The sequence below is a fragment of the Rhipicephalus microplus genome, chromosome 10 (assembly GCF_043290135.1).
Source record: "Rhipicephalus microplus isolate Deutch F79 chromosome 10, USDA_Rmic, whole genome shotgun sequence".
Classification (NCBI taxonomy): domain Eukaryota; kingdom Metazoa; phylum Arthropoda; class Arachnida; order Ixodida; family Ixodidae; genus Rhipicephalus; species Rhipicephalus microplus.
Window position 1 is genome coordinate 30803522 of NC_134709.1, and position 23163 is coordinate 30826684.

Here is a 23163-nt window from a genome sequence, read left to right on the forward strand (position 1 = left end):
GGGTGGAGCCCATTTGGCAAGCATTTTCAATTTATGACAGGTAGATTGCCACTATCCCTCAAGAGAAAGGTATATAACAGCTGTATCTTGCCGGTACTTAGCTACGGAGCAGAAACCTGGAGACTTACAAAGAGGGTTCAGCTTAAATTGAGGACGACGCAGCGAGCAATGGAAAGAAAAATGGTAGGTGTAACCTTAAGAGACAAGAAGAGAGCAGATTGGATTAGGGAACAAACGGGGGTTGAGGATATCATAGCTGAAATCAAGAAGAAGAAATGGACATGGACCGGGCATGTAGCGCGTAGACAGGATAACCACTGGTCGTTAAGGGTAACTAACTGGATTCCCAGAGAAGGCAAGCGGGTTAGGGGGAGACAGAAGGTTAGGTGGGCAGATGGGATTAAGAAGTTTGCGGGTATAAATTGGCAGCAGCAAGCACAGGACCGGGTTACCTGGCGGAACATGGGAGAGGCCTTTGTCCTGCAGTGGACGTAGTCAGGCCGATGATGATGATGATGAGATAACACTGTACTGAATTTTTACCTATTGGAAGCTACGTGGGACCCAGTAGACGCCTTCAAAATTTCTTACGTGATGGTGTTCGGTGCCGGACTGTCAAAGTGGCGTCACCTCCCGCACTTTCTTTGCGCGCGTTTCGGTCGTGTCGTGTCGCAGTAAGAGTGGTGTATTCAGGATTGTGAAATTGTACTTTACTAATACGCGAAAAATCGTTTTTCCCCTTTAGTGTTCCTTTAAACAGGCTTGCAATATTTACTTGATTGAAGCGTTAGGTTAAGGAGTCACGTACAATTTTAATCTGAGCATTAATCAACGATTTGCTTCCTTTCAAAGGGGCTGTCACGAACCTTTTTTGTTGTCAGTGCCCCTGCATGAACGTTTGTTCATTCGCAAGCTGCAGGCGCTTACGCACGTGCCTTTTTCTTGAGGGCCATCTCGGAGATGACCGAGGTGGCCTCGAGGGCGCCGGAGACCAGGTCGACGTCGCCGCGGGCCATCATGACGCGGCACGCCTGGTACAGGGCGCGCACGTCGCCCGGTTCCAGTCTCTGGGCGTTGGTGCTCTGGAAGGTGGCCCCCAGCAGCTGGTCCAGCACCCGGCCGGGTGCCTCCACGTCGTCCTCGGACAGCGCCGACACCAGGGTCACGACGCTCGCTAGCTTGTTGCCTGATTTGCGTGCCAATGAGATACGCCCGAAAACTAATGTTCAATGTTTTAGAAAGAGAATGGCGCTTTGCAATATCTAGTGAGGCACTGGAACTGGTAACGGAATACGCCTACTGAGGACAGGCATTCGCCCCGCTGCGGTGGTCTAGTGGCTAAGGTACTCGGATGCTGACCCGCAGGTCGTGGGTTTGAATCCTGGCTGCGGCGGCTGCATTTCTGATGGAGCCGGAGATGTAGGCCCGTGTGCTCAGATTTGGGTGCACGTTAAAGAATTTCAGGTGGTCGAAATTTCCGGAGCCCTCCATTACGGAGTCTCTCCATACGATAGCTTTGGGACGTTAAATCCCACATATCAATCATCAATCGAGGACAGGCATTCACCGCAGATCCGAAGCATATATATATAAACGGAGCGGAACGCATTTGAGCGGCATTCCCAAGTCCAGGTCAAGTATGGAAGATTGTATGTCTCAAAAGAAAGGTATATACTATTTTGAAAATTAGTTTCGGTATCTCCAGATTGGGCTGTTAACCTTGCCGTTTTCTAACAACTCAACGAAGAGCGCTGTAGTAGACGCATGCGCACGAGAACAGTTGGGGTGGAGAAATCGACGTTTCACGGTATTATTCGTTCATGTAGCGATATACAAAAATAAGAAAACATCTCTTTAAAAGCCCAAGGTGGCGGCGTCCATGTGTCTTACGTAAAATCATGTATGTAACAGCTGGGTCTTACCGGCCCAGGACAGGGTTAAATTGCGAAACATGGGAAAGGCACTGCGGTGAGCGCAGTCGGGCTGATGATGATAGGCATCCAGTACATCTTTATTCTCGCACCCATGCTTAGACTAAGAATAGGTAACTATATATAATATTAGGCATTGCACACTGTAAAAAAAAGCCCGGAGATTCACGAAAATGGTTCAACTGGACTTGAGGACGACACAGAGAGGCATAAAAAGAAACATTATAAATGACACCTTACGGGACAAGAACAGAACAGCATGCGTCGGAAAAAAAGGGAGGAGGAGGGGGTGGTGTTAAGGACGTCATAGCCGAAATCAAGAAGAAACGAGCATCGACAGGGAATGTAGCGAGAAGGAACGATAACCATTGGTCAATAAAGGTAACAGGCTGAATTCGCGGGTTATACAAGTGCGCGGGATAAACTGAAAGTTTAGGTGGGTAGATTAAGATTTATTCGGGCCCACGCAACCACAGGATCGGGTAGATTGCCGAAACATGGGAGATGCCCCGTAGATGATGAAATGCATCCAGCACCGACCGCACATTTATTCTCACACCCACGTCTAGAGCAAGAATACTTTGACCTCAGGTAAAACTTGTCAGAGCGGTCAGCAAAGGCAGGTTCGGTGACGTCAAAGCTAGCTAATAGTGAACTGACGCTGGCTGCCAGCACGAGACAAAGACGGGCCGGACGCCATCGCCGACATTCGCTCTGACCCGCAGCACTTGAGCTGAGATACCTGTTCCTAACAAGTGATGGAAAATCCGGTATATAGACAAGAATTTCACAGGTTACGTAACAGCTGACCATCAGTTCTGATGTGGTAATAGCTAGAGTCCCTATCCTAGCCGCACCGACATATACTGCAGTCAATGTTACTCAAGTTTTCTGTAAACGCAGATGCGAGAGTAAAAGAACCCGTGCGTATGTATCATCACCATTCTGGACATACACGGCTGCCACGGCCAGAATATCGCAGCAAACTTCTTTGTCTCATTTGCCCCACAAATATTCTACCCACTCCACGAGCTTGCCTTCTCTTGGACTCCAGTCTGTTGCTCTTAATGACGATTGGTTGTCTTACCTACACGCCACATGCCTATAACCATTTCTTCTTGATTTATATACTAAGGTACCCTTAAAACCCCTGTGTTCCCTGACCATCTCTGCTACCTTTTTGTCCCTTCAGGTGTATACAGTGTGCACAGTGAACATAATTAGTAAATATACAGCTTGTGACCGTTACTGCACATCATGATTATGAAGCAGAAACTTGGTGGTCAACAAGGCGAACCTTGGACGCACAACCAATGAGAGGCTAAAATTGCAGCCATCATTTTGCATGACGAGTAAGCACTGCAAAGCGGATGTGCAGTATCTGTGTACACTAGCGAAGAGTTGCATCGCACCTTGACGATATTGCATGGCGGATCTCTTGAAGGCCATCGTGAGGCTTTCGCTCAGGTTCCCCGCGGGCAGGGTTTCCAGAGAGTCGTTGCAGAAGATACCACATTGCAGCGACATGTCACACACCTGAAACGAGTTTTTCGTAGCGCGAAAAATACACACTTTATAATAACCCGACGTTGAAAAAAAGAAATGAAATAAAAAGGGCTACTTGGTACTAACCGTCTGTTTTAAGACGAATGCTGCATTGGTAAGAACGACCGTGCCTCTTATCATACGACCCGAGAACCGAGTTCTATCGCCATTGCTTCGCTTACAGTAACTCTCTTTCTATATATATAAACTTCGATAAATAGCTATTTTAGGTATTATACTAGAGCTGTTATGATCGACGCTTGTTGGGCGTCGTAGATAGAAAATCATCATCATCATCATCATCACGGATCATCACGCAAGCTCGATCGCCGCCCAATCACTCTGCACAGATGGTGAACAAGCGAATGTGAATCGCGAAGATCCGTTTAAGCCTTCCTCGATTACTGGCTACGCCTGTACAGAAATCTTATTCGATCTTTGCCGCCCATGTGTTCTCTCGTGAATATATTGTGGACTAGTTGTGGTGAGCTGTGGGGAGTTTGCCATTCTGGTGATTACGCCAGAGAGAGAGAGAGAGAGAGTCCAAACTTTATTTTTTGGCCTTACTGGGTCGGCCGTGTGTCCTGTTAGGTCGGGACGTGGGCCGTGCGTGGTGGACAGAAAAATATCATCAGCCAAGCCAAGCCAGGACCAGCTCGGTAGCCATAAGTTCTGGCATGACTGTAGAGTGAACTAGAGCTGTGACCCCATCTTGCGCGACCCACGGTGCAAGGTGTACTATAACAATCTAAGTTTCGAGCAACATATCACTGAGGGACTCACATGGACGCAGACGGAACTGAAGTTTGCGGACGGCACGATGAACTGGAGGAAAGGTGAGCGTTGCACGGTGGTCAGCGGCACCGTCACCACCTCGCCGTCGTTCGCCCAAAGCTGGTAGGTCATCGGCTGCGATCCAGGTGGCGCCACGCATGCACGCACCACGGCTGTCGTCTGCGAACAATGTGCAGAACGCCGACGGAATCAAAAATAATTCAGACAGCTTCACGCCGTGAGAACCACCGGATGGGGTATAGCCGACTTGCTCGCGCTGCAAAACCATTCACGGGCCACTTCGTGTGGATCTTGACTGCAAAGTGCCGGCGGGAGATTTTTCATGTGCGCTGTTGAACAATAAAACATCGCACCATGCGCATCAACTAAAAGCGAACTGCGGGTCTCTGTGTCTAATCGGCGTTTTCGATTTATCATTGCCCATTAGCACCAACTGGCATGTTCCAGTAGGGAAACACCGGTCAATACGGGTTTCTCTCCTGCGCAACGCCGCAATGAGTGCCAGCGTCAAGGGATGAGAGCCGCCGCCAGTGTCAGCGTTAGCACCCACCGCTTCGCATCTACACATAGTTCCCTTTGGCGGGAAATGGTGTCATTTTTAAATGCGGAGCATTTCATAGTCGCGCCTACTCGCTAAGCTGGCCTCAGCGGCGGTCGGATTTACTCGAGCTTCCCCTGTGGGAAGATGCGGGCAGCTTTTTAGGGGCGAAGCTCCTAAAGCCGTGGGCCTGTCCCTCGTAGCTCATCGTGGTTCGTGACCGCCTAGTTCAATGACTCACTCCGCAGGTGCGGACGGACGGACCGACGGACGGACAGACAGACAGACAGACAGACAGACAGACAGACAGACAGACAGACAGACAGACAGACAGACAGACAGACAGACAGACAGACAGACAGACAGACAGACAGACAGACAGACAGACAGACAGACAGACGGAAAGACGGATGAACGCGCGCATGAATGGATGGATGGATGCTTAGACCCACTCATCATCATTCACTCCGTGGATATGCCGCGATTTTTAAAAACTTCCTTCAGCTTAACTCAGTTATGTCTGGGTTTGAGTAGCGAGAGTTACGGCTAAACTTATTGTTTAGCTTGGCTTACTACAGGATTACGCTTCTTAAGGCGTGCGGCTCATTCTTCCTATAGTCACTAGGCTCTCCGCCTCCTCTTGGATTCGTTCGGACGAAGAAGCATGGATTCTTTCAGTCTCTCCGACCAGAGGAGGCGCTGCTCCGACTCACTTTCCATATCTGCCGACGAATACCACCAAGCCACCCTTTCTATATACACGACGCAACAACGCGCTGCTCAAAGAAGAAGGAAGATATATACAAAACGCGAGTGCGAACAATGCTCACAATTGTTACTTCATGTGTCAAACGCGGCCCCTACAGCGAGCAGTGACCGCGTTTAACCTTTTAACCACTGTAATTTCAAGGAAAACTTGTGGTGGAAGCCCAAGGCGCACCCCATAAACGAGATAAGCACACGCGCGCACGAGCGACTACGCCTTGTGGAGGCGCGAGTGCGTCGCAACGAAGAGCGATGACATTTAGAAAACACCCCCCCCCCCCGCGCCACCTTCGCGCCATTTCGCCAGTGATGACGAAAACGCGCTTAAGTCGCCGAGCTCGGAGGACTGCCAACGGTATCTGGTGTATTTAAATAGCTAGCGGTTAGAAACATGAAGAAGGTATGCGTTGTGACCGAGTGCTTTCGCGCCGCGCGTTACGGAGCGGGAGGTCGTAGGTTCGACACCCGCCAACGGGACATTTTCTTGTTTTTTCTTTGCAATTGATTATCTTATTTCACAGCGTCATAACAATGACGGAAATTCGTTGGTGGAGTCGTGGCGGACCTCGGCATAAAACACTTTCATATTAAAATGTTCTTTGAGTCTGGTTGAAGGAAAGCTTCGGTTGAATCTCAGTTCGGGTAAGCGCGAAGGAAAAACGTGTTTCGTGAGTGAGCTGCACATTTTTTGCAGCCGCATGGTTGCTAGTATCGTAAGAATGGATACTCGTATTAATCATCGTCGTAAGTGGAAGCGTCACTTACCAGGTTGAGCTGTTCCACCGGCTCCTCGGCCTCGAACTGCAGTCGGCACAGCGACGGCCCGGGCTTGGCATTCAGCGACACGTTGATGCCCCCGCAGTGGGACTTCTCGCACACTTCCAGATGGGCAGTGTAGGAGCCGTGGGGAACCAGGCTTCCTTAAGGAAAGGGGAAGCAGAGAGTACTTGCACCGGTACAGGATTGATTGATTTGTGGGGTTTAACGTCACCGGTACAGGAAGCATCTACAGCTGCATCCGGACTTCAAGCACCGAAGAGAAGCATTATATGCCCTCAGGGAATGGGTGTAAGAAGGGGTGGATAGGAGGGGAGGGGATGAAGTTTGTTCCATGCTTTTACTCAGTCGGACCAGTGCAGTCACTGTCTAAGTTACGGCCATGGAGGTTTATGATAATTATGGCAGACTAAGGCCCCTGATGATGCATTAACTTACGATATTTCACTCCCGGAAAGGCAGGAACCAAAGACAGGCTATCGTGAGAAGCACGACACTGTTACGTTTTTTTTTTCATCCATGGTGCAGCATCTCGACAAACTGGGGGAGGAGGTTGCGTTGAAACACCCCCTTGCCCCCCCCCCCCCTCTTCCCTATTTGGGCACCCTGCACACGCCTATGAACGGCACTGTCACATTGGCACCCAGTATGCGTCTAACTTTGCGATTGCAGTCATGCATTTCAAGCCAACACAAACTTACGAGCAGTGCCTCGCAATTTATCAAATACTTTACAGACCAAATCACAAGCTATAGCTTGCGGTTATTAACTCGCAGATTGAAAGCGGTTACTCACAACGAACCAAACGCTTCTGCACGTGCGCACATGCTGGGAACCAACTTTCCCTGGACAAAAATAGTTTCTCGCCGATAGACACGCTCTCACGTCTCTTTCTCGTCTCGGAATCGAAAACACGAAATTTAGAGACCGCCAAGTTTGGACCGATTCTTCCGCCCTGAATATTTAAAGACCATTGCAAAGACAGTAGCCAGTTTCTCACAGCATTGGGAATGCGCCTAATCTAAATACATATGAAGACGGCAAAAAGTGAACTTGGCTGGGATTTCGTACGCACAGAAGGTCCGCTTCCCCGCCATACTTCACCACATACGTCTAGATTCCATAAATACTTCATTTTTCTCTCAGTAAATATATGGACAGTTTCTTTTTACGACTTGCTATTACAGAAATGTGTTCCGTCTAAGGGCCACGATTAGATATTGATATAAACAATATGGATATCAAGGCCTCTTTGTGGCCTCTGTTTTCCTTCCTGCCTATTTCTTGCGCTGTGCCTACGATAGTTAGTAATCATGTAGTATATTAAACCAGCAAAAAATTACAGTTCTGCACTCTTCTCCCCTATCCTCCTATACTTTACGGGGACGCTAAGAAGACAAACAATTCTCTGCTTACTATTCATCAGCATTCTGTGCGCGTGTACTCAATGCACGGTCGAAAGACAATCCCTAAAGCGCCACACAGATCGCCTATAGACTGCCAAGAAGAGGGGCTTTTGGGTGCTTGGGAACGCGTATAGATCACGCCCAACGCAGCTTAAAGGGCTTGCTCACATTTCTCAGTGAGACAAGCTTGGATTATCGTCTTTAGAGCACTGCATAGCTAATGTGGCAAATGCGTGTCCTACGCCAAAACGGGGCAGTGTCTGCAGTGACTCGTTGTGCTATACCACAATCACCTCTCATAATACCTTCCTCTTTCTCTTTCTTTCACCTTTTGTTTTACCCCCCGTGAGGAGTAGCAGGCTAGAAATTCGCTTTCCAGGCCGACCACTCCCCCTTCTCATCAAACATTTTTTTCTTCTGCTACTGCTTATTACATAAATTACTATTTCACAAGTACAAAGCTCACGCTAGCCGCGAGAACACGCTTGGCTTGGGAAACGAGAAAAAGCGCGAAAACAAAATGCAAGGGGCGACGCCACCTTGAAATTTTCACCCCAAACATCGTTAGTTCCATAGATATTGATGCATGGGGTCTAGTAGGTCCTCAGTAGCTGCTGATCAGTAAATACAGAGTACGCCGTCTTCTGAAGGGGCCATATACTTAACAAAGCAAGTGTCGGGAAATTTTGTTGAGCCTATGCCACCAAAATACGAAAGATACACTTGTGAAATCCGGGACGTCACGTGCGACGATTTCGGCGCGAAATTTCAAAAATGAATATTTGTCTTCGATCTTCTCCTCTGATAGTAAACCTATGGTGGTGAAATGGGCATTATAGAGTTATCAGAGTACAATTTATGAACATACACCAATCTGTTGTTCCAATTTGGTGTCTTTTTAAAATACCCTGACGCCTTTTGGGGCGAAATTGGTGTCACTGATAGCACTGACGGACGATGTACGAGGCCGCGAGACCAAAAGAGATGTCCGGCACAGCGCATACCTTCGGGCAGCGTTAGGTAGGTGTGACCCTCCAGGCCTTTCTTAACACCGGCCGTGCTGTACTGGCATGGAAAGCCTGCAAGAAATGTGCATTCGAAAGGATACCCTTGCGTACTATATGACCCACACGTTGAAGTTAAAGGGGGATACTTGATCGAGGTATAGTTTATTTCGTTAGATACGATCCAAGAAGACCAACAAGACGGGTGATGGTAAGGAAGAAGTGTAAGGGACATTTTTGGTATGTACTATAGCTGTGGCGTAGTCAATAATGACGTAAATGCAAAGCAATAAACTGTATGAAAAATTCACCTGCCGCCAGTAGGGCCCTAACCTGTGCACAGCACTCGCTAAGACTGCTATATAAGACTGCACAAACATGATACCCCATAAACAAGATTGGAAAATGACTGCTGCTGTAGCTCAGCTGGTATAACTTTGGACGTGTTATCCAAGGGTTCGGTCTCTAGCTGCATCACGTTGATTTTTCATTACCTTCATTTCATTTACATTGATCTACTAATTGCTATACATCAGATAAAACATACAAGTAATGTACTTTACACATCTTCCTTAGCTTCACTATCTGTCGGTTTGCAGACTTAGGAGTGCCTCTCGTACCCAGCATGTAGGTGAAAAAACAATCAAACAATTAGCGTAGTAGACGCTATCAGTTTCGCTTACCTGGGATGTTCCAGTTGATCGATATAGTCTTCGAGTGGACAAAGAAGACAGCGTGGACAACCACCGTCGGACCAGAGTTCACCGAATACGTGTCCGTCATGGCGTCGTACTCGTACACCGGCTTGTTGCCGACCAGTATCTCGTCAAGGGATACCTGCGTCCGATCGATAACCGCGTTTCGATTACGAAGCCGGCGATGCGTTCACGCCAACTTGCTCACCAATTGAACACGCGAATAAATAAATTGGGTTGAATAAATTTCATTGGAACAACGGTTGAGCCCGGGGCAACGCTGCCAGAGATCCACCGTTTGAGGAACGTCTCTCGAGGTCCTCGGCGATGGTTTTGGCCCGCGGAACGGTCAACTCCTGGTCTTCAGGATCCCCGCTCAGCAAGGCACGGCGCTTCAGAGGGTCCCCTTCACTTGGCATCGTCTTTTCTCGTGGCCTCTCGTTGTTCATTGCGCATTGCCAAAGTATACACTGTCGTTCTTTATGAAAGGGAACACGCGAACGCGTGGCCTGCGTTCTGTGGTGGCTACCTACAGCATCATACACCGACGAATGAAGAAAGCGCGTTCGCTTTTGACGTAATCTATGGCCAAACAAGATAACGAGTCATGGACGGTAGACAAGCGCTGCTAGATTACGATCCTTCACCGCTCGCGCGGCGAGCGATATCGGGCGATTACTGCAGCTTGCGCCGTGGTCGCGTACAACGTACGTTTGATATGTTTGCAGTGGACTACGCACTACAGGCCTGAGCAGAGATGAAGTGCAGAGATGAAGTGCAGAGATGAAGTGCAGAGATGAAGTGCAGAGATGAAGTGCAGAGATGAAGTGCAGAGATGAAGTGCAGAGATGAAGTGCAGAGATGAAGTGCAGAGATGAAGTGCAGAGATGAAGTGCAGAGATGAAGTGCAGAGATGAAGTTCAGAGATGAAGTGCAGAGATGAAGTGCAGAGATGAAGTGCAGAGATGAAGTGCAGAGATGAAGTGCAGAGATGAAGTGCAGAGATGAAGTGCAGAGATGAAGCGCAGAGATGAAGCGCAGAGATGAAGTGCTACCAGTCATAACTCGTTAATTTTTTATTTATTTTTTGGCAACGGATGACGCTGATAGCGAACGTGTTTTCTTTTGCTCTCGGTTGATGGTGTAGTAGGCAGCCGCCGCAGAGCACAGGCCACGCGTTCGCGTGTTCCCTTTCATAAAGAAGGACGACAGTGTACAGTCGCCATGTCGGCTCATTCGTGCTCACACCACGGGCAGCAAGGCGACGGGTGCAGCACGCGGCGAAGGCGGTGCACATGGCAGGGGTTAGTGATAATGAACGAATCAATCAATAAATAATCTGGTATCATCTATGCCAGTACTGTACCACCAGAGCCACTCTTGACCATATCCCCAGCATTAGTGAGGTCGCGGCCTCCAATGAAGACCTTCGGGCGCGTTGGCGGACTGCGCTGCTGAGTTCGGGCCTGGACAAGCCACTTTGGGTGATCCAGCAGGCCAAAGAACCTGTCGGGATGGGCCCCTAAGTGGGAGCCTATCCCAGCAATCTGCCGTAAATTAATAAAGTCTACATCTCTCTCTCTCAACGCCACATCGCACAATTTTTAATATAAAAAGCCACGCCTGTTTTAGACAAATTATTACCTCTTTCATAATCTTTCTGGAATATAACAAAAGCTTAGAAAAAGGCTCACCAGATTGATTTCCGCCCGAAGCGGCCCCATTTTGATGTATGCAAAATATCCCGTGTGCGTTCATTTGGATGGATGATCCTTACGTGTTTGAAACTTCCAGAGCCCTAGACCACATCGTAGGAAAAAAGGGGACTACATTAAGTCATACTGCTTACCTTAAATCGGTGCTTTTGGGACATGAGAGGTGCGGGCAAAGGTGGGGAATGCAAATTCTTCGGAGGGGGGGGGGCTCTGTGGCAACAATAACATAATTTTTGCGCAACTTACAAAACTCTAATGATCAAAAACGCTGCTCGAAAGAATAGAAACTGCGCTTTGTGCGTTCACGTTACCCTTATACCTCACTCTCTCTCTTTTTCTCCGGATGACATTTAATCACAGAGTTATTCAAAGAACGCCCCGGCATTAGGCAGCTGGAAGTAATCGTGCGGACATTATTCCGGAAAGTAACGTGCCTTCACCAAGCAGCCACGTTATCACTCCACTCAGTGGCTTCCTCACCAGAGGTATGGGTTCGTCACGTGTGACGACCAGCGTGGATGCGGCCGCGACTTCGCCGCTGCTGTTGTCACCGCGGAAGACTTCGAGAGTGAAGTTGAGCCTCTTTCCGGGCTCCAGTCTCTCGGCCATCACACGGAGAACGTCGCGGTTCGTCTCCAGCGGCTCGAGAAGCAGGTCGCTGCTGGCCGCTGCAGGTCCGTAGTCGTAGCATGGTTGCAGGTCCTTGAGGGCGAAAAGAAATCGGACAACTCAAACAGTGAATCGAGACTGAATTTAAAAAAAAAGATGGTTCATTTTTGAATTTTTGAACGTTTCCTCCACGTATTTCAAATATTTAAACCTTTAATTTCTGCTTTTAGTAGCAAATGTATTAAATTGGGCAGTAAGATGTCCCTTAAAAGCAAGTCCTTATGCGCCATTGCTGTGCGCCACCTGAGGTGAAAAAAATGAAGTACACTTTGGGAATTCCAAAGTGTGTTCGGCGAAAGCCTGCGCTCAATTGACTGACTAACCCCCGTATTCACAAACGCTCCTTCACTCAAGGGCCCTTCTCGACCTAAAAATGTCGATGGGATCGCCATCTCTTGGCAGACCAAGTCACTGCATATCGGCAATATTCTGCAGCGATTATTGAGAAGCGCAGCGTCGATTTCAGTCGAGTAGCGGCGCAGGGCTCAACTCAGCCAAGTTAAGGATGGAATGCGAGCCGAGGAGCGTTTCTGAATACGGGAGTAAGCCTTCTTGTTTTGCGCATGACACTCAATGTAGTGGACCTATGGCTTTCGCGAAACGCACTTTGGAATTGACAAAGAGCCATCCAATCTTATTTTTACAAATATTGAAAAGGTGTGCATTGAAGTAATCAACCAGCTTCGCTGTGTCAGCCTTCGCGCAAGTTCATGCAAACTTCCTATACATTTTTTTCCCATTGCGATAGCTGTTATATGGATACTCTCGGCTAACCTATGCCACTTGTCACCGTCTGTCGATGTCATTATGCCCGTACAATACATATATGTATATAAGAAACGAACAAAACTCGGAAAAAAAATATTTTCCGTCTTGAATAATCAAAGGGGAGCGACCTCTCGCTCCCCAGCGTGCTGCGTCAACTGCTGAGCCAGGAAAGCGCACGTCCTCTGTCGTAGTAACGGCGAACTATTTATATACACCACTTACAGATGGTGGTATGCCGATCTGGCGGGAACATCAGTGTGTTCTCAGCTTTTTCAGAAAGATGGCGCGAAGGGCGCACTCGGCAGCCCAGCTGGTGTACTTGTTCTCCTACGGTGCGTGGTCGACCGTGCGCGCTTATCTCGCGAAGGGGGAAGAGGGGCGCATTGTACGTCTTGGGCTTTCACCGGAACGATAGCATTGTAGTTACATAACGCACGAAGGTGACGTTTGCATCGCTACACTACGCCATGGAACTATGTTAAGCTTTTCGGTGCTGTTTTACGGACGGTTGGGACCTCGGGAGTAATACGTACAACCCATTAGCGTAACGAAGCGGAGCCTGACAACAGCGATGGTGGCCACAAAAATTATGACAACAATGCAGATGACTTGGTGATACTCAAATGGGATGCGCCTACCTCATCCAGACAGCTCCACTGGTAGACAAGCGCCTTTACACTCGGACTCGATGGAGATCCATCGAGAATGACGTCATTCTGGCTCACACCAGCGACCCGGAGAGGACCACCTGGAGTTTCGATGAAGTGCACGGGGTTCGTAAAGCGTTGACAGCGAAATATATATGCATAGTTCATACCGTTAAACGCTACTTTTAGAGCGATGGTTGCGTTAATAAGAAATGACCATACCCAACCTGTGACAACACTTGAGACGACACTATATATGAGAAGTGGCGTGTGTTTGAAAAAGCAAAGTCACGCGTAGTTTGTGTGTTTTGTAAGTGTTATTATATATCTCATCACGATCATTAACTATGGTCCCCTCGAACGTCCTTTTGTACGCCGCAGTCAGTCTTTTAAAAAAATTCAAGTCCATATGGCCTAGCCCGCTGGTCACAACTTTTTTTTTTTTTACACAGAATGCCGAGTTTCTTCAACCCGACATGGCGGGCGCTGGACGTGTATATTAGAGGGAGGACGGCCGCATCGCAGGCAAAGAGAAATTCGGCGTATTGAACATAATGGGAAAACATGGAATAGAAATAGTTTATTTTTGACTGAGAAACAAATGTTGATCTTTTCTTTTTGTATTACAGAAAGAGCGTCTTGACAGTCGAGATCGGAATTTGACACTAGAGATATGAAGTGACAAGGCGAGGAGGGGGCGTCTTGCAGAGAGCCTCACCGTATTGCACCGCGGGCCACGGGTCCCCGATCCCTGATCTAGCATATATCGTGAGTCGATTCCTGCTACAACCTATCTAGCCGCGAGCTTAACAGCTAGCCACCTATATAACTATTGAATTCGATTCAACATGGCAACTCACTGATAAAAGGCGTTATCTTTGTAACTTCTTTCTCTTCCTCCCATATCGCACACAATAAAACGCTAAACATTCTACAATTACTTGTGTCGCGTAGCAATGCCTGTAGCCTGTGCATTTCTTTTCGTAAACATTTTCTGTTTACCTATCACGTTGCGTCTGGGTGTATTGATACCATGTTACACTTATGATACATTAGTATTTCATTATAATGTTCTAGTATATCTTGACCGTACTTTTTAGATTGGTATTGCAGCACGCTCCCTTTCTCCTTAACGTAGTCATCAATTGGGTGTCTAAAAGCTCTAAGCTTTGCGAGTCTGTACTCTAAATCGTTACCCACTTCTTCTAAACACACATGAATGAACGGACAGACCGACAAAGACAGACAGAGACAGACAGAGACAGACAGACAGAGACAGACAGACAGACAGACAGACAGACAGACAGACAGACAGACAGACAGACAGACAGACAGACAGACACACAGACACACAGACAGAGACAGGCAGACAGACAGGCAGACAGACAGACAGACAGAGACAGACAGACAGACAGAGACAGGCAGACAGACAGACAGACAGGCAGACAGGCAGACAGACAGACAGACAGACAGACAGACAGAGACAGGCAGACAGACAAACAGACAGGCAGACAGACAAACAGACAGAGACAGACAGACAGACAGAGACAGGCAGACAGAGACAGACAGACAGAGACAGACAGACAGAGACAGACAGACAGAGACAGACAGACAGAGACAGACAGACAGAGACAGACAGACAGAGACAGACAGACAGAGACAGACAGACAGACAGACAGAGACAGACAGACAGACAGACACACACACAAACACACACACACACACGCGCGCGCGCGCACGCACACACATTCTACTTGATGCTACTGTTAGCAGCAGCCTCCAGTATCACACCTCGTCACTGTGTCCTTTCATAAACGAAGTTTTCCATCGCTACGCAAACATGAACGCACACAACAAATCAAGACGAGTCCGCAGGACCAGTGGCATTCGAACCTTTGATGACTGCCGTGAGCGGAGGCGACCCGACGATGAGAATCACCGAGGCCTCCCCGTACTCCTCGGAATCGTAGTAGTTGAACACGCGCAAGGTGAACGTCACGTTCGTGTCCGCTGCGGTAAAAACAACAACAAAAAAAGAAAATAATAATTTGCGGAGTTGTATATGTTCCAAAACCAAAATATGATCATGAGGCAACACTGCAGTGGAGGGCTGCTCTAGTTCCGACCACCTGGTGTCGTTTGACGTGTACTGACATTGCACAATGCACGGGACCCTATAGCATGCCGCCTCAATCAAAATGCGACCGCCAGGGCTGAGAGCAAGCCGACAACGTTCTGGTCGGCTGCCGAAAAAAATAACAAAAAAAGGAACAAACCTCAAAAAAAAAAATTGGCGCCGTATCTGCATTTATTCTGCAAATGTCGTCGAAAGACGATAGTCTTGCGTGTGGAGAGAGTGAACAAAACTTTTAGTTGATGTTCTGCTCAAGAAAATCGGTTAATGATATTCTGGAGGCGCTGCGTTGGAGTGCCTCGAGCGTGCAGCGGAGGCGAACGAGCGCATCAAGTCACCTGACACGCGAGACATGAGCGCCATCTGGCAGTTTTTTTTTTTAAAGAAGCGCGTGGCTCTGAGACGGGTGTGCGCGCCCGTCTCAGAGGTGATAAGGTGTAGAACGCAAGGCGACGGGTAGGTGGCACCACCGTCTCGTTTTAGCTAAACGTTGGAAACACTCGCCTTTCCGTACAAGCGTTGCATGGTCAGCGCGTGATAAGCGCTACGGTCCTTAAAATTACTTATGTATGCCTTTTCTAGTAAAAGGCGCACATGCAGAATACATACGTGTTGTTATGGTGCCCCAGACATGCGCAATAATTGCTTTTTAATCGACAATTACACAAGTATGAACGCTTAATCTTGAGCAACATAGGTGGGCGATGCGGATGGGGTCGGCCGTTTCGAATACCCGATGTTGTTAAGAGTGAACACACAGACAAATGTACAGACATACAGAAAGACAGACAAACAGACAGACCAAAATTTTCGCGTCGAAGGTCCACTCACGTCCCCAAGCTACATAAAGACCCTCGTGCATAGCAGCGCTAGGCCGCGTAGCCGACAAGCCACCGCGGCGCATGACGACGGATGTGCGCTTGCGACGTGCCACGCCTCCGTTAAGATGAGAAGACACACACCTGGCAGGTCGAACGGCCTGACCCTGTACGCCGGAGAGTTTCGGTTGGCAAAGTTGAAGCGAACCAGAGGAGTGTCGACCACCCACGCGTACTCCAGGTCCTCTATGGTCCTGTTGCAATCTGACGTCGTGATCTCAGCGTAGAGGTAGATTCTTTCCAGGGAAAGATAGAGCAAGAGAAAGAAAGATAGCAGTTATGGAATGGGTGTTAGACTTGGGATCAAAGCTAGACAATGGGATAAGAGTTAGACATGGGATGAGAGTTAGACATGGGGTAAGAGTTAGACATGGGATAAGAGTTAGACATGGGATAAGAGTTAGACATGGGATAAGAGTTAGACTCGGGATAAGAGTTAGACATGGGATAAGAGTTAGACTTGGGATAAGAGTTAGACTCGGGATAAGAGTTAGGGTCGGGATAGAAGTTGGCCAGACTGGATGGATCAGTCTGGCCCTGCACTGAGAAGGAGAAAGGGGCCTGAGAGGTGAGGAGGAAAGAAGTATGTTTCATACGCACACAAACAAGTGCTCCTTACAAAGTTCATCACAAGCGGTCGTGCTTGTAGGCGCGTCACAAAAAGCGTTGAAGTGTATCCGTGGAATGTATACGCAACCGATACACTTGAAACTTCTGGTTATTTAATTATTTGTACTAGTACATTGAGGGTCCGTTAGGGCGTGACATAGGGGGGAGCGAATAAACAACTGCGAGTCCGAAAAGTGGTTAACATGCATAAGTGCACAACAAGACAAAACATCATAAAAATACCTGTAATGTTATGTCTATAATGTTATTCTCGAGATACATCTGTGCTAAAATTAAATTCAAACACAGCAACAAGAATTCTTTGCAGATGGCGGGGACGAGAGGACGAATCTAATCACCCTGTTGAAAAATTACATGTGGTCTTACAGAAAACATGTGGATTACAGAAACAGATGCATAATAAACTGCGTGTGGTTATACAGATTTATTCAGAAGAAACAAACAACCTCCGTATCTAATATACAGACGGATACATACAGTCATATGCATTAAAGCAAAGTACGATACAGAACAAACGGAAACCGCATAGGAATACGGATAGAACAAACGGAATCCATAGCTGCTCTATGGGAAGACCCATATAGTAATAAAGGCGTGGAAAGCATGGTGTAGGGACCACGCATGGGTGGAATTAGCGGATCCCAGAGTCGAAGTACTTGCAAAGTGCAAAATTACATTCAGACTTTTTTTTTCGTTGATACAGCAGATTACGATACAGAATCTATCTGTAGCGTTTCAATATGGCAAAAGATGTTACCATCATGTGATTAATGGGAACTGCACTTGTATGAGAAGGGCTTCCAGTCAAAGGTGCCGATAAGTCGCAGAAAGACGACACGCCGCTGGTGTCACCTTTCCTATAGGGGCGAAGTTCCATAGGGCCGAGCCATGTGCCCTGTCCGTCGGTGTGACATGCTATAGATATCCATATCTATATGAATATCCACATGCATATGGATATCCATATGAATATCTAGTTATATGGACATCTCAACACCATATGCGCATTCTGATTACAAACAACTTTCTGTATAGTGTACACACGTGTTGTCACATCTTTGCATGATCGAGTGGGCAACGTACGGAAGTTAATGATATCCCTGGAGCTTCGCCCCCTCGTCATCGTTCATGACGATAGCTATAGCGCGAGAACAGAACGACGACACAGTCCTTGTCTCTGTGTCGTCGTTCTGTTCTCGCGCTATAACTATCGTCATGTCACACCAACTAGCCCAAGCTGCCGCACTTCTCAGGCATCATTCACTTCGTGGATGTGCCGCTAACTTTTTTTTTTACTTTTAGTTGCGGTGTGCTTTACCGATAAAAGCGGGCGCACGTCCATTGATTGTGCATTTTCTCCCAGATAAGACAGGTTTCCGTACATTGTGACATGGAGAGCACTGCACGACGGCGTGGTGCCTCCAGGGGGCGTAGTATCTTCATATACCATGAAACAATCAAGGGTCTCAAGCTCACCTCGGCCAGCGCGCCGGAATTACAAAATTTAGTCCTTCAAGGACCGGGATAGTGAAGGTGGAGCTGTGCGGAGTTTAAACAAATATCAGCTAACCCTGTTTAAGAAGGCCTTCCACACGTTTCCTATACTGGTGATTTCTGAAGGGGATTTCAGGCCAGGATTCGATTAACATATTTGTACCAGTATTCAGAACAGCCAAATTCTGGGCAGCAATTTCGAAGTACAGTACTTTTATTTATTTATTTATTTATTTATTTATTTATTTGTTTGCACGGCTGTGTTTTAACACATGGTGACTGCATGATGCGCCCCACTAAAGATGTGGGACAAAGGCAGTGCGGATTAGGCCGCTAGCGGACGTGTTCCAGATCCCCGTTCTAAAATACCGCGTCAGTATACTCTACAAAGAGAGACAGCGAGGTGTATTTATCTTACTCGTCTTCGGGTGACACCTGCTGTCCGTTCATCATGGCGTCGGTGTAGATGACCACGACCGGAGCGTTCACGTCCCTATGGATGAGCGTGTGCGACAGCTCGGCCACGTTCTTGCTGTCAGCCGTCACCTTGACCATGAACCTGTATTCCATGTCGAACTCAAGCTCTTCGGCGTCCAGCTCTAGGAACGGCGTGTTTGTACCTGCCAAGTCCGGTAAGACATCATTATTATCATCAGTCAAATCCTTGCTGCTGTCGTGTCTACGGCCTACGCCTTGGGGCAACGGACAATGTCTGATGTGAGGGATATCTTAGGGCCGTACGTTTCACGCGCTTCCCGCACAGCCGCAAAGCACGTGCCGGGGCCCTTACCGCACGCAAGCGGGGTACAAAGAAGCCAATTGACGACGCTCTTTCACCCTCCACAGCGTCGCCAATTGGCTTATTTGTCTCCCGCTCGCGTGCGGTAGGGGTCCCAGCACGCGCGTTGCGGCTGTGCGGGAAGCGCGTAAAACGGCCCTTAGGGGCGAAGCTCCTTAAAGTGCGGGTCGTTCCCTCGCAGTATGCTGTAGTAGCCACTACTAGTTAGTTTTAAGAATCGCTATCTAGATGGCGTTGTGTGTATGTCATTGTAAATAATAGATCTAGATGGCGTTAGCGGTCGTCATGTAATAAAGAATTCGCAGCATATCCACGGGGTGAATAATGATGATTGGGGCGAAGCACCTGTGCATCCGTCCGATGCGTGCTATCTTGTTTTAGGAGTAGACGAACAGCAAACAAACAGAGGGAGGGATGGACGGATGGACACTTCACCCCCCTCATCCTCATTCACTTCGGGAATATGCTGCGAATTTTTATGAAGTTCTCTCTCTCCCTCTCTCTGTACCTGCCAGTAAACGCGAAAATTGACCGTCGTCGACATCTGCGAGCGTCTCGCGGCGTCGGGTCGGCGTCAACACAAGTCATACAAAAAAGCATCATCACGTGACGACATCACCATATGACATCATCGTGGTATCACAGATTACGAAACCTCGTGACGTCAATATGGCATCCTGATGACATCACATGACGTGACGTTACATGATGACGCCATCGCACGACATCGTCGCTAGCTCAAAAGTGGGCCGATCACGGCGGATGTGTAAAAACCAGGTTGTAGAAAGCTTGCAGTGCCCCCGATCTTGGAGGCCGTGCAAAACAACATTATGTGCAGAAAGCTTGCAGTGCTCCCGATCTTTTAGGATGTGCGCAATATTAGATGCGGAAAGCTTACAGTGCCTCTGATCCCGGAGGTCATGCAAATCAAAATTAGATGCAGAAAGCTTCCTGGAGGGGAATCAATACACTGACTGGGAAGAAAACGAAATGGCTTTCACTTTCAAATAGTCTTAAATGATAGATTAATGCATAAAGATCCGTGAGAGTTTTTGTTTCGTAACTAGCAGTTTTGCGGCTAGGCGCAGGTGAGCGTACAGCCTTTTGAGGTGAGTGCACATCAGACCCTCTTTGCTGATCATCACTGCCACTGATCATCACTTTTTTTTAGTCATTCACGTAAATAATTACGCTGCTTCCCGCGTGAAAGTATGTAGTATAGTGGTGACTGATCACCAGATCGGGAATCAAGCCACCACTGTGGATCGCAGATGCGCATCTGGACGTTACGCGAGAGGTTGGCCCTGCACTCTCCCACCCTTGAGTTGGGCCTTGAGGTAGTCTTCCAGAGGTGCACTGTCGTTTCGCACGGCAGACCACGCGAACGCCTCCACGGGTCCCAGAGGCCACGTGTACTGCACGTTGAGGGTTAGCGCACCGCACCGCGGAGCCACGCTGGGTCCCGTAAGCATCGCCGACAGAGCGGGACTCCCCGACGCCGGCAACCGCTTGGCGTCCGTTTTCTGCGAGAAAGAACGCCTCGGATACGAGCAATGTGGCTTGTCGTAATCACACGTTCAGAAATACCCATTAAGAGTGGACGGGTAAACACCTTTCGTAGGTTAACTGGTAGACCACCAAACACGTAGTTCGAAGGTTTGGGTTCAGATCGCACAGACAAAGAGGGTGGTTCGTCGTCCATCTCAGTTAATTTCGATTTACGACATTACCGGTTAAGACAACAATGTGTCGCCCCTACACTTTCCCTGCCACAATAGTCCCTTGTATTCACTCGGGCAAGTCTAACAGACGAGCCTCTACGAAAAAATTTCCCTTATTTAGTTCGCAGCCCACGCTAGGCGGATCTCGACTGCATCCGAAGATTTCTATTCAGAGCGTCTAATGATGTCCGCATTATATTACTTGATTCTACAAAACGCGTTTTCTCGCGTATAACCCACTCAAAAGATACTGAAAATTAGAAGCTAAAGTCGGTGTTGCTTGTTATACGCAAATTGCTCTGTGCAAGCTTGTGGCTGCACCGAAAAACAAAATGTGCAAGCGGTTCAGTGTACCATGTACTACACTGAGATGGGTGTATGCTGCTGTCCCTAAATTCGCCTATCTGAAGTGGTGTATAAAAGCTATATTTACGATTGACGGTTAACGCTAATAGCAATTCAACATAACATTTTCTTGTCACACGCGGTTAATACTAATAGCAATTAAACATAACATTTTATTGTCACACGCAGTTAACACCAATGAGAATTCAACATAACATTTTCATGCCTGACACGCACGAGAATCATAAAACCATCTTCTGAAAGAAATGCCAGGAACCTCGCAGTGACAGTCATTTGTGAAACTGACGTTGTTTCAAGTTATTGTTTGCACGGTTGTAATGCGCCAGCAATACGAGGCAATAATTCGCGGCATGTGGCGCGTGGGTGCTGGCGGTATGCAGGAACGGGTTAAGCACCCACACAACACACAGGGTTCAGACTAGAGGTTTCCCGAACGAGTAAAATCGAAAGCCTGCCTGTAAGTTCATGCTGAAACACATTTTTGATAGCTTCAACGTCATTAAAACGCACGCTGCGGCACGGTACATTAGGCCTTCGATCAATCTGTTTCTGACTACATATGGGACCGCTCTCTGGTGTGTAAAGAAATATAGAAACGGAAATAAGATGGCATCCCCCCCCCCCCCTTCTTTCTTGTCAGATAGCTAATATGATTGATTTGTGGGGTTTAACGTCCCAAAACCACCATATATGATTATGAGAGACGCCGTAGTGGAGGGCTCCGGAAATTTTGACCACCTGGGGTTCTTTAACATGCACCGAAATCTGAGTACACGGGCCTACAACATTTCCGCCTCCATCGGAAATGCAGCCGCCACAGCCGGGATTTGATCCCGCGACCTGCGGGTCAGCAGCCGAGTACCTTAGCCCCTAGATTACCGTGGCGGGACCAGATAGCTAATAACCCAGCGATAAGTGAACACACAAAAACAGGTCTGTGCTCATCAACGCCTACACTAAACTCTAAAACAAAAGTGCGTCCTTCGGCATCATCGACTCAAAATGCTTTGCAGCTGCGTGGCAAGAGCAGACGCTCTCTTAAAGATACCTGAATGCAGTGGCTGGTAGTTCACCACTGCTCTTTGCTGTTAGGACTGTGTAACCAATCTATGTAACCAAACAGGGTAAGCGAATAATGTAATCTTAGAAGTTTATCGTTCGACAATTGAACGTGCTTTGCTAAATAGGTAAAAGTCTTATTACAAAAGTGCAATCTTTATCTGCCAGTATCGATTGTGTGCTTGAACTTCGTCGAGTGCTGCCTTCCAGGCCCGCGTAAGGCCACAATTGAACATGCTCAGTCTGAGTGTCATGTCCTCGTTTCTGCCGTATATCCATGTCATTGGCAATCGACGCAGTCAACGTACGAGAATCAGACGGCCTGCCAATGGAGACAACTTGTCCCCTTTGCTCCGAACATCTGACAGATGATGAACAAACTTGAATTGAATTTAACTTACCAGCTCGTCACCAACATTCCAGATGACAGCCTGCTTGTCCTCGACTACGTTATCAGAGTTGAGGAGCAGCTTCACTTTGTCTCCTATAGAGAAAAAAAACAAAGCAAACCAAAGCAAGGAAAATTTGTCGTAATGCTTCAGCGAGATTCTGCTGAGACGGTCAGGTCGCCGAACCCTTCAAGAAGCTTCACGCGTAACTATGCACAACGCTTGTTTTTGCCAGCTGTGTCATTAGAGACTTAGAAAGATCAACATTGATTTCTGGATGCATTAAACTTCCGGGATAATAATTATCTCTGTTTTACTTCATTTTGCAGTGTACTGGTTTATAGGATCACTTTGTTGAAGGCATTTCCATGTTCGATAAGTCGTTCGACGTGCCAGTTTTTCGCGAACAACGTCAAACGTATAATATTTGTTTGCTTA

The 23163-nt window shown here is 47.8% G+C and overlaps 1 protein-coding gene across 3 annotated transcripts in view; it reads right to left on the reverse strand.

The window, feature by feature from the left end:
- Positions 1-23163, reverse strand: part of LOC119181053 (uncharacterized) — a 95191-nt gene that overhangs the window by 10831 nt on the left and 61197 nt on the right. Inside the window, exons 11-23 of one of the 3 annotated variants that reach the window (XR_012886492.1) lie at positions 22738-22820; positions 20509-20713; positions 18810-19011; positions 16352-16503; positions 15149-15265; positions 13247-13356; positions 11652-11873; positions 9445-9598; positions 8762-8836; positions 6340-6494; positions 4260-4430; positions 3344-3467; positions 867-1186 (exon numbers count right to left, since the gene is read on the reverse strand). Coding sequence is in view for 2 of the 3 variants with exons in the window: in XM_075875362.1 (XP_075731477.1) it covers positions 936-1186; positions 3344-3467; positions 4260-4430; positions 6340-6494; positions 8762-8836; positions 9445-9598; positions 11652-11873; positions 13247-13356; positions 15149-15265; positions 16352-16503; positions 18810-19011; positions 20509-20713; positions 22738-22820 (2021 nt within the window). In the remaining variant the exon portion in view is untranslated. The remainder of the gene's footprint in view (positions 1-866; positions 1187-3343; positions 3468-4259; positions 4431-6339; positions 6495-8761; positions 8837-9444; positions 9599-11651; positions 11874-13246; positions 13357-15148; positions 15266-16351; positions 16504-18809; positions 19012-20508; positions 20714-22737; positions 22821-23163) is intronic. The other 2 variants (XM_075875362.1, XM_075875363.1) reach the window with 2 other exon arrangements.